This window comes from Panthera onca, chromosome B2 (assembly GCF_046562875.1).
Source record: "Panthera onca isolate mPanOnc1 chromosome B2, mPanOnc1 haplotype 2, whole genome shotgun sequence".
Classification (NCBI taxonomy): domain Eukaryota; kingdom Metazoa; phylum Chordata; class Mammalia; order Carnivora; family Felidae; genus Panthera; species Panthera onca.
In genome coordinates, this window is record NC_138343.1 from 50,042,539 (window position 1) to 50,058,160 (window position 15,622).

At 42.8% G+C, this 15,622-nt stretch overlaps 1 protein-coding gene across 1 annotated transcript; it reads left to right on the forward strand.

Moving 5' to 3' along the window:
• The first annotated feature begins 1,214 nt into the window (after positions 1–1,214).
• TMEM14A (transmembrane protein 14A) lies at positions 1,215–15,367 on the forward strand. Its single transcript, XM_060615733.3, has 5 exons — positions 1,215–1,349; positions 5,366–5,457; positions 9,802–9,903; positions 12,308–12,395; positions 14,351–15,367. Exons 2-5 carry the CDS (start codon positions 5,388–5,390, stop codon positions 14,388–14,390), a joined length of 300 nt encoding a protein of 99 aa, XP_060471716.1. The 5' UTR covers positions 1,215–1,349; positions 5,366–5,387; the 3' UTR covers positions 14,391–15,367.
• Positions 15,368–15,622: the final 255 nt, after the last annotated feature.

Sequence of the window (15,622 nt, forward strand, 5' to 3'; positions counted from 1 at the left end):
ATCTAGGCACTGAAATCCAGGGGCAAGTTATTTACTAAAGGTCGTATCAGGTAAAGATAATGAGGCATTCCAAGAGGGTTTTCCGTTTTATTATGAATAGGAAAATTGTCCTGGGAATCTGGAGGCAAGGGGGCGTGGGGGGGGGGCGGGGAGGATGGAGGGCTAGGGTAAGGATGGACATAGAAGGGGATGGAAAAGACAGCTGGGACTCAGAGTCAAATTTTAGGTACCACTTCCCCCCTCCTCCATATTCCATTGCCTGTCATAAACTCTCCTGTGAACCTTCAGCAATCATATTAACTCCCTGGGACTTAGACTTCTCATAAGTTAGTTACATTCCTTTCCTGAAGCACTTTTAAGCACAAGGAATAGGTTCGGCAAACAAATTTCACAAGATTTAATGAATATTCTTAGGGTTTTGTTTTTTTTTTTAATTTTAAGAAACTCTGCTGTCATTCCCAGTCCAGCAACACCCCTAGAGCTGCTTGATGACTCCTAGATGACCGACTTCTGACAATGTATGAAGGGCTGTTCTATATGGAAGAGGGTTGGGTTGGAGCTACTGTATGCGGCTTACCCAGCAAAACTGGCGTGAGATGAGAAGCTGTTGCCAGGAAGCCGAATTCTAAATCCATTTAAGGTTCATTCCTAGGCAGGGATTATCCTGGGACATGACTTAAAGTGCTTTCCAAGTCTGCCAGTCTATACCTTTCTCTTCATGTACTGAAGCCCAGCAAATCCTGGGCTTGAGGTATAAAATCAGGATCCTAATCTCCCCACATCTACATGACCTTGTAGATAGGGTAGTATAATAGAGGTTGCTCTGGCCTTGAAACCAGATAAACTTGGGACTCTAATCTTTGTACCCCACTTAGGAGCTGACACTGTGGATAACTAAATCATTTCACCTGTCTGAACCTTAGCTCCCTACACTGAAAATTAGGACAATCGAGTTTGTAAAAGGCCGAGGTTGCTGTTGTGAGGTCCCCAAGTGTCCCCTGAGTGATGAATGAGCCTCACAGTTAAAACTCCACCTTCTAGGATCCCTGCTACACCCAAACCACTCTCTGCGGATGCCTCTCCGCCCCGCCCAACCCCTGGCTCAGGTCCAGAGTCTAAAGCCCAGCCCAGCCCAGCCCGGCTGACCAAGCAGGTGACGGGATAGCTGACTGGCCTCCTCTGTTCAGCCCCGCGAGCCTGCGCGGGGTACACCCAGCGGAGAGGGCAGGCCGTGGCGCATGCGCGCTGCAGGGAAGGCGCCTCCCGGAACAAGCGGCCCGGGCCGAGTGCGGGAAGGTAGCGCGCAGAGTCGGGAGGCGCTGGCAGCGGGGACCGCTTCCGGATACCAGGTACGAAGTTAGCCTGCAGCTGACCCCTGAGATTTCACTTATGATCCGCGGGGAGGGCTCGGGGCTGCTGGTGAGCTGTACACCTCGCAGTCGAGAACGTCCTCCCCTGAATTTTCTTGTAAAGGCACTGCTCTAAGCAAAGATGCTGAGGACCTTGGGAGGATTTTGCAGGGGATGGAGGCTGCTTCTTCCAGGGATCGCTTCGCTCCATCTCTTGGGGATTCCCCAGATTTCTTCCTTCCGTGGTCCCGAATCTCCCACCTGTCCTCCTTCCTACTTTCCTGGAGCTAGGGAGAGGTGGGGAAGGGATGGGGCTCTCGGACCATTGCAAAAATAGTTTTAACCTTCCCAGTACCACCCAGACTTCAGTCGAAAATGTGTCTTTCGAGCCCCAGCGAGTACAAAGATAGGTAGCTTTTTACATAGTAGCTTACGGAAAAATCTCTTAGCGGGTTCCCTAAATTTTGGAGGTTTAGGGGCAAGGCAGGGCCCTGTCATCTGGGTTTGTACGCGGTGCAGTAAGTCATTTTGCTGCATCGCACCCAAGATGCTTTCTGGCCTTTCCAAGTGTCCGGCCGGCATAGCGTTTGCGATGGGAGCATGTGATGCAAAGCGCACATCGCACATCGTCTCCCACTTCCATCGCTTTCATGTGTAGTTTTGGGCAGGTCATATGGTCTTGCCATGGAAATGGAGCAAGAGGGGTGATTGCTTTTTGTCTACATTTTCCCTGTGAGTATAGAGACTTCTTACAAGGATTGGGAATAGATTTGTTTTGCCTCCTCAAAACACTCAGTTCAGTAAAGAGATTAAAGGAACAGGCTGTATCCTGGCAATAGAGCTATCCTGAGGCTCACTTACAGAATGTCTTCCTTCAGGCAGTTGTTCCTTTGGGTCACTCATGCGTTCATTCAAGTATTTTCTAAGCACCTGCCTTGTGCATGGCAGTGAGGTTTGTGCTGTGGGGAGGAGGAAGATGAACTGGACTTGAGCTTAGCCCTGGAGGAGTTTGACTGGCTTGGAGGGAGATACGGAGGGGAGCCCAACCTAACTAACTCTACACCAGGTAGAAAGGGGTGGGGCCCCAGGAGAGAGTCAGAAGAAGAGCTGGGGGCTCAGAGGAGGGAGAAGAATCAGCCTTTTATGCCAGGTGGTTGGCTTAAGGAGAAAATCAGGTCCCCAAATTACTACCTCATGATGAGTGATCTCTCATAAGCTTCAGATCTTTATATAAGTGTGTTTTCCTCACTGTGTGTCAGACATCTTAGATTATGTCTCAGATAGGTCCCATCATTCCTGGTGACCTGCCTCCTCCTGCCACCACATGCTTCCTGCTGTTCTAGTGCTCCTTGTCTCAGAATAGCATCAAGGCTCACCTGCCTCCCACCTCTCCTTCCTAGTGGTCCAAGCCAGAGACCTAGAGATGAGTCATCTCTGACTTATCCTCCCACCCCCACCCCTGACACTCCCACATCCAGACTTATTGATTCTATTTCCTGATCCTCTCTCAAATCTGACCCACCCTCGTTGCCATGTCTCTAGGCCAGGCTGCCATCATCTCTTGCTTAGCTTATTTTCCTGCCTCACTCCATCCATCTCCCACTACTGCAGCCAGGAAGCACTTGCTGGAATTAAGTCTGGTTATGAGGCTCCCTTCATTCATCCCTTACCGCCCTTGAGACGGAACCCAGCCTCCCTTTATAGGGTTTACATGTGTCCTGGCCCTGTCTTTTTCACCAGCCCCGTCCATTTTGAAAACATGCCATGCTTTCTCGTGCCCCTGGGCTTTTGCACATGTTCTCCCGCCTGCCTAGAACACACCCTTCCTTGCCATCCTTTTCACTTGGCTCACTCCTCTGCCTAAGGTCCCAGCTGGGACCGCACTTGCTCTAGGAATCCTTCCTTAGGCTCCCATGTCTCATTAGGCACCACTGCTTGTTATGGTGCCCATGCCTCTCCTCTTAGGGTTCATTAACACATCTGCCTCCTCTGCTGTGCAGCACTGCAAGTCCTGGAAGACCAGAGCCAAGTCCAAGGGCTTTCCATTGCTTCCTACTGCCTTGCACAAAGAAGACACCCAATAGTTGTGAAGTGGAATTCAGTATAAGTTGTAATATTATGGTTTGATTCATTGAATGCCTGAATCATAAATTCACACTACCTCAGTTATTTGTCAGTGTGCTGTTATAGTTATGTCCTTACACATGTCAAACCCCAAAATGAGTGTAAAGGTGAAAGAGAAGAATGATCATGATTAGAACAGCTAGCATTTGTTGAGTTCTCAGTATGTGCCAGGCTTTGTTCTAAGCACTTTACACTAGTATCTCATTTAATTAACACAACTCTGTGAGGTAGGTAATTTTATTATCCCTATTTTACAGATGGAGACACTGAATTGCAGAGAAATTAGGGAACATGCCTAATGTTACATAGCTAGTAAGTAGTGGCATCAGGTTTGGAGGCAAGCATACATTGTGGAATATGATTAATTCTTGGGGAAGACAGGAGGTAGGACTGACCATGAGAAGCTCATAGGGCTGAAGATGGTAAGTCACCCAATGGAAGGCCACAGCTTTAAGCAGCGAGACCAAACAGAAGTGACTGATCCAGAATTTAAAAACTCTGAAGAACATTAGTTTTATTTGCACATTCACTTTTTTCAAACAGCTAACTCAGTTATCAGAGGTATTATTGCTAGTGGTTAGGAATGAGACTTCTCTGAGTCTGTAATCTTGGTTCTCCTGTGTGGCCTCAGGAGTATTGCTGGCCTTTTCTGTGCCTCAGTCTGCTTATCTGGAAAGCAGGGATAATAATGATAGCACTTACCTAAGAGGGTTGTAGTAATAATTAAATGTGTTGATGTAAGGCTCTCGAATGGTAATTGCTCCAAAACATCTTCATCCCCATTATTATTATGTGTTCATATCATTCAGTTGACAATGGTTTTTGAACACAGGTCCTTCCTTTGTGTTCAATCCTGTAGCACCATTTCTTGGACAGAGAAGATGAGTTCTTCTCTTTTAATTCTGCTTCCCATGGATATTGAGGATTTTTCACTAGTGCCTCCTCAGTGCCATCATCTCCTGGACCTCAAATTCCCTCCCTGCAGACCCTTTCTCACACTAACTTCTGGCTTCCTCTCTTCTGTTCTTCTGGGTCAGTTTGTTCCCAGTTGGTACAGAGGTTAAGAGACCAGGTTAACTTAAATGGTGAGCAGTGAAAACACTATAAAACTACAATGAAATCTCATACGCTATTCCTTGTATGTACAAAGATATTTTCCCCACGGAGGAAATACAGATGTAAAAGCATTAAGATACGTAAAGCACTACTAGGAATCAGAAATTTGAAAGCTGCAAGGAACATCTCGTCTACTCCCCTTGCTTTGGGGCGAGTTGAATCAGGGATGGGGCATAGTCCAAGGGCCAACAACCTGCTAGTGCCAGTACCCATATCTCCAGCCTGTAGCCAGCACACTTTCTCTGACATCTTATAGACTCCTGGGCAGGATTTTAATGGAGCTTCTCACCCCTGGATACATGTTTCAACTGCTGCTATGAGGCACGATAAGATATTCTCATAGCTCACTTAACTTTGTGCGAGGTTTCATTAATATTCTTCAGTGATTTACTACTGATTTTTAAAAATTTTTTTAAAATTGTTTATTTTTGAAACAGAGAGAGACAGAGCATGAATGGGGGAGGGGCAGAGAGAGAGGGAGACACAGAATCCAAGCAGATCCCAGGCTCTGAGCTGTCAGCAGAGTGCCTGGCGTGTGGTTGGAACTCATGGACTGCGAGATCATGACCTGAGCCAAAATTGGACACTCAACCGACTGAGCCACCCAGGCGCCCATGATTTACTATTGATTATGTGTGGATGTCTTTGACTGAGCTTTCCTTTTTTTAGTAGATTAGAGAAATTAATCTCTGTAATTCTGTGGAATGTGTATCATTTTTATATACTTATACTGCTCCCAGTTCTTTTTATTTTGTAAAACTTATCCCTTTCCCCAGCTTTAGAATTGCAACCTTGCCAATGGACCTAATTGGTTTTGGTTATGCGGCCCTTGTGACTTTTGGAAGCATTTTGGGATATAAGCGGAGAGGTAAGCCCTAACCATATTTTTCATCAAAGGGACTTGGTGGGGGGTTGATGATTGTGCTAAAATTATCTGAGGGTTTGTAAGTAAGACAAGAAGCTAAAGATGTCCTAGAGGTGGCTGAGGACCAGCATGTCGTGTGTGGAAGGGAGCCATAGAGGGAAGTGGGGCTGGGTGTGACAGAGCATTCTAGCCTGGCTTTCTGGGTCTCTCTTCACCCATCATTATCAATTACATAATTAATTGATTTAACTACCTCAGGGCTATGCGCTTATTATCAAAGGACTGTTTTCATTTGTTTACATACTCACGGTATCAAAAACTGACTTATGTTGAGATTATGTTTTGCGGAGGAAAATTTGTTAAATACTTAGGTATCATATCTGAAGTTGTCTCTTCATCTGTATCCAAAAGAAGAAGAAACCCAGTTGATAAATCAAAGGGCTTTCATGGAGAAAAATAAAAGGCCAAGTTTCATATTTTGCTTTGTTTTAAGGTAGAAGTATTTTTAATCATGGTGTCTCATATTTCTGTTTCTTATATTTTCATGAAATTTTAAAAATGAAGTTATATTTCAAAGAGTGTTATATTTGTGACATTGGTGGACTTCAACTTGAGTGAAAAAGCCAGGTCTACAGAGTTATTAGAGTTACTCCTTATTTAGAGATTGCTAAAAAGTCCAAGGCCAGAAGCACAGGTCTCTGTAGGGACTCAGAGGTGGCAGGTTTAAACAGATTATTTTCTTTTCTTTTTAATGTTTATTTATTCTTGAGAGAGAGAGTGTGTGTGTGTGTGTGAACAAGGGAGGGGTTAGAGAGAGAGAGACACACACACAGAATCCAAAGCAGGCTCCAGGCTCTGAGCTGTCAGCACAGAGCCCGATGCGGGGCTTGAACCCACGAATCATGAGATCATAACCTGAGCCGAAGTTGGATGCTTAACCAACTGAGCCATCCAGGAGCCCCAAAACATTATTTTCTAAGATTTCCAAGAGCCTGTAAATCACTTAGACTTTTTTTTGTTATTCTTATTTTGTCTCTCAATATGTGTAGCATCGTGGATATGTATTTGATGAAAAAATCATCGCACCAAAGACCTGTAAACCACTACTCAAAAGTTCATGTTTTATAATCTACTTTAAGGAGGACTGAGTTTAAAATTCTGATAGGATTGTTACTGAAAAACATTTCCCTTGTCAAAGATGTGTCTAAATAACTTCTTGTTACGGAACAGAAGAGCACACCTGGACATTTTTGCCTGCCTCTTAGAGGGGTGGGAAGAAGGCTGTGTGTGTGTTGGGGCAGCTAGGGGTGGAGGAGGGGCAGAGAGACAAGGATTACTTTACATTCTACCCCAGATCTCTTCAGGAACAAATGAAATCACATTCGCTGTAAGGTCTCTGAGGGCACGTGCTTGTTGCTCAGCTGCACAATATGGTTGCCTGGCCTCCTACAAGAGCCCCCAAATAAGTGATCTGGGAAGCTCCTGGGGGCATGTGTTCACAAAGAAGCCCACTCTTGTATAATGTAGGTTAAGAGCACACAGGCCACAGAATTAAGCATTCCTAGATTCTCCTCATGACACTACTGCTTACTATCTCAGATACTCATGTGAATTGTTTTAGCTTTTGGGTTGAATCCCTCGTTTGTATATTAATTCATTAGGATGAAATAAGATAATGCATGTAACACATTTCACACAGTGCCTGGCCCAGAAGAAAGGTTTAATACCCTTGTTGTTTCTGTTGTTACTGTCCTGCCAGTGGGAGGGTCTATGGGCCAGTGGAGCAAAATACCTTTTCCTAGTTTTGTATTCTGTATTATATTCTAAGCTGCTTGTGGTCTTGATGTCTTAGAACTTTTGTATAAAGTGAGTCGATGCTTTCTGATTTTACTTACATCTTCCCGAGACATGAATCCTGTGCACTTGGGTCAGGAGACCATTCCAAGGGACAGTTATTAAGAATAATGTTGGGGGTGCCTGGGTGGCTCAGTCGGTTGAGTGTCCGACTTCACCTCAGGTCATGATCTCGCAGTTTGTGAGTTCCAGCCCCGCGTTGGGCTCTGTGCTGATAGCTCAGAGCCTGGAGCCTGCTTCGCATTCTGAGTCTCCCTCTCTCTCTGCCCCTCCCCCACTCATGCTCTGTCTCTCTCTGTCTCTCAAAAATGAATAAACGTTAAAAAATAAAAATTAAAAAAAAAAAAAGAACAATGTTGGGTAGGTTAATGATGTGATGTCCAAAAGGTGTTTGGTAAGAAGACAAGTATATCTGAATCCTATACTAGACCAGCTGCCTGACATAGTGTGGGTCAAAGTGAGGGACTGAGATTTCTTTTCTTTCTGGGGGCAGAGAAAGTGGAAAGAGGCAGCACAGTGGCAGGATGCTGAGCACTGAGTTCTGGGTTCACCCCTCTCCCATATAAGTCCCTAGAGAAGTGCATAGCCAGGGAGACACTATGATTTTGAGGCTCTTTCTGAGCCAGGTGGCCAGTGCCCAAAGCTAAAGATGGCCAGAAGGCTCACTTGGCCTTCTCCTATACCAGGACTGAACCTGACTTCACACCGTTCTACTCTAGTTCAAGGTCAGGGCACAGCAGCCCCTCTGGAGGAGGGGAGCAGGAGAGCTGGTGTCCTGCTCTGAGGGAGGGAGGCCCCCATGTGTACCTTTCAGTTCCTTTGAAAACTCCCCTACCAAGGCTGCCCCAGTCAGGTCAGCACTGGGGGGAAGGGGATGCAGGGCAGAGCTTGGAACTTCTTTTTTCATAGCCCCACCATAGACAGTGAGCTTTTTTGCAGGATCTTTCTCCCTTCCACTAGCCATGGCTTTGTTATGAGGTAGAGCCCATGGTCCCAGCTCCTTCCTCATGCAGGATGAATTCTCCCAGGAGCCTTCCTGGTTCTCATTCACGTGGGCTGCTAGTGTGCATTCCTGTCCCCACTGTTTGCTGCCTGACATCACCAAGACTTGGGTGCAGATGCCACCACTCCCGCCTCCACATACTTAAGGTCGGGAGGATCTTAGCAGTGCAGAAATCATCAGGAAATACAGAAAAGAGTCATAGATCTCGAGTTGAGAAGACACCTTAATAAAGGTGACCTAGTCAAGTGTTTCAGAAAATACTTAAGTCCCCTTAACTCTTTTCTAATCTGACATCTTCTGCTTAAACATGACCCCTAACAGGGAGTTCCCAGGCATGCGTTTTGTCAGTATTTATCTAGTGCTGCTAAGTAGCCAGCACTATGTCAGGCCCTGGAAAACAGCAGTGAGCAAAAAGAGATAGTGCTCACAAGCAAGTCAGGGGGCTGACCTTAAATATACAGGCAGGTGTACAAATATATGATGACGAATAGTAGGAAACTTTGACGGGGGTCCTCATTCAGAATAGTGAATCACAGAAGACATCTCTGAGGAGCTAACACTTACAAAGACATCTGGAGGTGAGCGGCAGTTGGCGAGGTGAATAGTGCAGGGAAGAGCAGTCCAGGCAAGGAACAGCGTGCCTAGAAGCCATGAGGAATAAAGAGTTTGACATATTCAAGGAACTGAAAGAAGGCCAAGGCTCCAATAATAGAGCAGACTTGAATTTTTCCCTAAGCGTAGTGGGAAGCATTGAAGGTTTTCAATTAGGGGAGTGACCTGTCCAGATATACGCTTTTAAGAGATCATGTTGCCGTGTTTGCAAGATAGATTTGTGGGAAGGGAGGAACAATGAAGAATTTAACACCTCCAACTGTAACATTCTAAGCCATTATATATTTGACACAGATGATATTATTAACTCTGTTTTGCAGCTGACAAAACTCAGAGGACTAAGTGACTTAGCCAAAGTCCTGCAGGCAACAAATGGAAGAATTAGGAATAGAACCTAGTGCCTATGGCTTCTCATTCAGGATGCTGCTCTGTATGTGTGTGTGTGTGTATGTGTGTGTTGCATGCGTGTGCTCATTGCTGCAATGATTTAACCCTGGCTGCAATCTGAATTTCCTATAAATATTTTTAAACTAAAGATGCCTTGACCCTACCCCAATGGATTCCAATCTGAGATTCTAAATAGAGTGAGCTCTATGACGCAATGACTGTGTATCTTGTTCACAGCATCACTGGCATACAGCCATGTCTAACCCTGGCATTGCTGTGTATTCGGGATTCCTCTGCCTTGCATTTCAGGTTCAGCAGGGAACAGTCAAATCTTAGAAACTGTTCATGAGTAGACTGATATTTAATTTGGCTTTGTCTAGTTACAGTGCCAAATGTAGAAATACATTTGAAGGTGCATGTATCATACTTGAAGGAATGGAAGGAATTCCTTTCATTTGGGATTTCTCTTTCTGAGCCCATTTTTTTCCCAGGTGGTGTTCCATCTTTGATCGCTGGTCTTTTTGTTGGATTTTTGGCTGGCTATGGAGCTTACCGAGTCTCAAATGACAAGCGAGATGTAAAACTGTCACTGTGTAAGTAAGGCATTTTTTTCCACTTCTGAAGGGTCAAACCTTGGGAGTGTTTTTTTTAATACCCTATACCAGGTACACTAGAAAACATGCAGTTAGGGGCGCCTGGGTGGCTCAGTCGGTTAAGCGGCCGACTTCGGCTCAGGTCATGATCTCGTGGTCCGTGAGTTCGAGCCCCACGTCGGGCTCTGTGCTGACAGCTCAGAGCCTGGAGCCTGTTTCAGATTCTGTGTCTCCCTCTCTCTGACCCTCCCCCATTCATGCTCTGTCTCTCTCTGTCTCAAAAATAAATAAACATTAAAAAAATATATATATAAAAAAAAAGAAAACACGCAGTTACATGGCAAGTGCATATGCATATGTCAAGACTGAACACAATTCTTGTTCCTTTCTAGACAGACCCAATCAAAAATGAGGATATTGCTACCAAGCTTTCAAACACAAAACATATTTCTGTGAAACTTATTACTAGAAAAATAAAATTATAAAATTAAAGGAATTATGGCTAGATTTTATGTTAACTTCCCTAAGTGCATATTAGCATAGTTATCATGTTGCTATTAAAATACCTAAAAAGGGACAGCCTCACATTATTTAATTCACAAGCAGCTTTTAGATCCTGTTTTTTTTCCTTAAGACTTAATCTAAAAAACCAAGGATGACTCTTTTTTAGCTTCTTCCCCTGTTGGGTTTAGTAGGGGAATGTCCACAGTGAAAATGGAAACCCATGTGTATTTAAAGGCCCGGGATGCTTGGATTTCTGTAGTCCAGCTTGAAATACAGTGGAGGTTTGGAAATTGTCTCTATTTAATTGGATCATTATTCAAAGTGCCCTGGTGGGTTATGGAAGAAAATACAAATGAAGACAAACTGTATTAGTTTGGTATTTGAGGGAGAGAAAGAGACTTAGTGTGTTACTTTTTTCTTTGTTTGAAACAGGAGGTAGAGATAGTTAAAAAAAATTTTTTTTTATGTTTATTTTTGAGAGACAGAGAGAGACAGAGAATGAGCAGGGGAGGGGCAGAGAAAAAGGGAGACACACAATCTGAAGCAGGCTCCAGGCTCTGGGCTGTCAGCACAGAGCCCGAGGCGGGGCTCGAACTCATGAACCAAGAGATCATGACCTGAGCCAAAGTCAGTTGCTTAACTGACTGAGCCGCCCAGGCACCTCTAGGGATAGTTTTTAATAATGAAATTGTATCAAAGGAAGAAACATATCAGCAAGATGTGGATATACTAGGCTTTTTATCCTCGTGTGTTTAAGTACTTCACATATGTTTATCATCATTTTTTTATATCAGCAAGCAATTGTTCCTTGAAAGCTGTTCTTTTTTATATTTTTTTATAATTTTTTTTTAATGTTCATTTATTTTTGAAGAAGAGAGAGACAGAGCATGAGCAGGGGAGGCAGATAGAGAGTGAGACAAAGACTCTGAAGCAGGCTCCAGGCTCTGAGCTGTCAGCACAGAGCCCAGCACAGGGCTCAAACTCACAAGCTGTGATATCGTGACCTGAGCTGAAGTCAGATGCTTAACCGACTGAGCCACTCAGGCACCCTGAAAGCTGTTCTTAAATTGTGACATCAGTGCCCTAATAAAACGGCTTCTCTCTCCATATTGGTTCAGCTCCTAAAAGGCTGGTATGATGCTTCTAAATTTAATATTATTACCTAGATGATTGTTATTTAGTCTCCAGGCATCAATTTCCCAAAATTGAATGCTGCACGTTAAAAACAGTCAGCCTTTTTTCCTAGTATTTTTTTTTATTCATTAAGTCTTACTTTTAAAAAAAGATACCAATTATTTTCTTTACTTTCAGTTAACTAAGCATTTATTCGATTTCCCCTTGTGGATCCAGACATACCGCCAAGTGTTCCTGAGGAAAGTTGAGTAAGACACAGTCCTAGCCTTCCTAGACATTTAAGTTAGACCAAGACTTTTTATTTTGAAGATATTTCAGGAATAGATTTTAACATGCTTATTTACTCAACAACCTTTTCAATAAGCTAATTCATAAAGTCTTTAAAAAAAATTTTTTTTAACGTTTATTTATTTTTGAGACAGAGAGAGACAGAGCATGAACGGGGGAGGGTCAGAGAGAGGGAGACACAGAATCGGAAACAGGCTCCAGGCTCTGAGCTGTCAGCACAGAGCCCGACGCCGGGCTCGAAGTCACGGACCATGAGATCATGACCCGAGCCGAAGTCGGCCGCTCAACCGACTGAGCCACCCAGGCGCCCCTCATAAAGTCTTTTAATAGAGCACTTTATCTTTTTAAGAAGATAGCAACTCAGTACTTGCACATAGTAGTTCTATTAAAAAGCTGAAATGATATGCATTTTTTTTTTCATAAGCAAGCATTGAGAATGTGTTTGAAACTGCAGTTCATGCATTGGTTTGGTTTGTAGTTACAGCTTTCTTCCTGGCCACCATAATGGGAGTGAGGTATAAGAGATCCAAGAAAATCATGCCAGCTGGTCTGGTTGCAGGTTTAAGGTAAGAAAAACTATTTTGATCTGTACTTTCTTCTGCCATAATTTTGAAGTGCTAACTTTTTGGCAGGAGTCAGTTTTAATTTGAAAGGTCAAAGTAATTTTTATGACAGTAAGCGTGACTGTAAAACCTTAAAATATCAGTCAGTCTTTGGTATTGATGTACCGATGAACATTTTTGTGGAGTACACGTAGGGTTGCTATAGTATCTGAGCACAAATACTCGCCTACCTTTTTCAGAATAAAGAACTAAATTTAGCCTCATTTTTCCTCAAGATTTACTCATCTGAAACAGTAAATGTATTCATTTCAATCTGATACTCAGTCTCTCTTAGAGTGTTATAGTGATAGTCTGCTACACTTATTTTGAGTTTTTAAGGGAAGAAAGTTAATATTTTTAAAAAAGATAACAGGGAACCTCTGGTTTCTCTTATTTTGATCCTAGTAATTCTATCCATGAGATTAAGCATATTACCAAGTAAAAATTTACAGGTAACATTTTTAGTTCTTCCTGGAAGCTGTCTTTATTATGTTGAAAGCCTTCAACATGTGCATTTCCTTTGTTACACATTTTTACTTTTTTACTTTGGAATTTCCAAAGAAAGAATGAAATGTATACAAAGACTGATGTTTATTGCAACTTCATTTCTTTATTTCTTTTTCTTTTTTTAAAAAATATTTATTTTGGGGAGAGCGCAAGTGGGGGAGGGTCAGAGAGATGGGGACAGAGGATCTGAAGCAGTCTCTACACTGACAGGCTGACAAGTAGCAAGCCTGGTGTGGGGCTCAAACTCACCAACTGCGAGATTATGACCTGAGCTGAAGTTGGACGCTCAACTGACTGAGCTACCCAAGTGCCCCTGCAACTTTATTTCTAATGGAACTCATGATGAATTGAAAAATTAGAAACAACTTGAGGAGTGTCTGGGTGGCTCAGTTGATTAAGCATCTAGCTCTTGATTTAGGCTCAGGTCATGATCTCACGGTTCCCCCCATGTCAGGCTCTGTGCTGGCAACATGGATGGAGCCTGCTTGGGATTCTCTCTCTCCCTCTTTCTGTGCCTCCCTCCCTTTCCCTCTCTGTCTCTTTCAAAATAAATAAACATTTTTAAAAATCTTCACCAATAAGGAAATGTTTCAATACATGTTTTGTCTACTTAATGAAATACTGAGCAGGCATTACGTGCACTGTTTTCAAAAACTGTTTAGTGGCATTAGAAAATCTACTTTCTGTTAGAAAATTAGAATGATACAATAGGAGATAAAAACAAAATAAACAACCAAATATAGTGTGATCTCAAAAGTTTGTATAAAAAACCAAAATAGGAAGGAAATACTTCACACTGTTAATAGTGTTTATCACTAGGTGGTAATGCAATGACTAATTTTCTCCTTTCTACTTTACTATAGAAATTTCTGGTGTGGCTATGTATAATGTTTATGGCTTGGTTGGGGGTGGGTGTCAGGGAGGAATGTGATTACAAAGGACTGCCTTCCAGTGATGGCTATGTTCTAAAAATTATATTTAGTGATAGAAAGAATCAGAAGCAGGGTTTTTGGGTCAAGAAGACAAGACCCCAGTCAATGGAAAGTAGCTGAGATAATAATAATAACACCCCAGAATTGCTCCTTCATTATTTTTTTCAAGCCACTTGCCTTGACTAGTTTATGAAAGGCGTTTCTTTCCAAACCTTTCTCTTATAAAGGTTCATCCCAGATTTTCAGAACAATGAGTTCTGAGTTTGCTCATGCAGTCAATCAACATTTTTAAGTAGCTAATCCAGCTGGGTCTGGGAAGTTCCAGTACAGGGATAACGAGATCACCCCTGCTCCAAGGAGAAGCAAGAGAGAACCCTGGAAGCCAAAGTTTAGTAATAGTACGGGTTTGGTGAACATACTAACCTGTCTTATGCCACGTAAGCGTGACCTGCTCTTTGCCTTTCTTTTATCTTAATCCAGCCTCATGATGATTCTGAGACTTGTCTTACTGCTGCTCTGAAAATATGGAGGAACTGAAAACTAAATTCATGTGATTCTGCTGTAACGGGCAGAGCACATACTTTGTATTTAAAAGATAAGCTTCAGGGATGCCTGGGTGGCTCAGTCGGGTAAGCGTCCAACTGCAGCTCAGGTTGTGATCTCTCAGTTCGTGAGTTTGAGCACTGCATCAAGTTCTGCAACTGGTGGTGCAGAGCCTGCTTGGGATTCTCTCTCTCTTTCTGCCCCTTCCCCACTTGTTCTCTCTCTCTCTCAAAATAAATAAGTAAACTTAAAAAAAAGATGAACTTCAGCATGGAATGTTATGTGTCTTATTCTACATTAAAAACAACAGAAACACTCCAATATGAACACTAGTTTGAGTAATTTTTTTTAAACAAAACCTCGACTGTTTTTCTACTTCTCTGATAATGGTTTCATTAAAAATATTTAATAAATCATTACATTCTCTTTCATTCGCTGTGTCCAGTTTTCATATGTGTGGGGTGTTTTATTTTTTGATAATTCCAAACAGTTGGGTCTGAAGTTGAAATTAAACTGCCAGTTATCAGATAATGGAGTGTCCAAGGTGAACTTTACAAAATGTTCATGTATCTGTTTGTCATTTGCATTGTATTAGAAACTATATTTCTTGGGGCGCCTGGGTGGCTCACTCGGTTAAGCGTCCAACTTCAGCTCAGGTCACGATCTCGCGGTCCGTGAGTTCGAGCCCCGCGTCGGGCTCTGGGCTGATGGCTCAGAGCCTGGAGCCTGCTTCCGATTCTGTGTCTCCCTCTCTCTCTGCCCCTCCCCCGTTCATGCTCTGTCTCTCTCTGTCTCAAAAATAAATAAAACCTTAAAAAAAATTAAAAAAAAAAAAAAGAAACTATATTTCTTCCATTTTAATTGTACTACTGCCAGTGTTATTTTTTTTCTCAGCACACTCTGCGTACTGACTGAATGTATTCGGTATTTAAATAAAATGCTTTCTGTTTTAAACCTGGTTTTCTCATTTTAATGTCCTCTCCATATATACTCAAGTGATTTTTAACATTTAAATGCTCAATTATTAATGCAAGTGATTGGAAAGGAGGTTTTTGTTTGTTTTTTTTTAAGCCAGAACTCTCCCTCAGGAGCAGATACTCTCTCTCACTGAAACAGTAATAATTCTGAAACAAAAATGATTTTGTCCCCAAGTTACTACTTCATTTTTAGAAATAGTTATGACTTAATGTCCAGGGCACTTACTTTTAG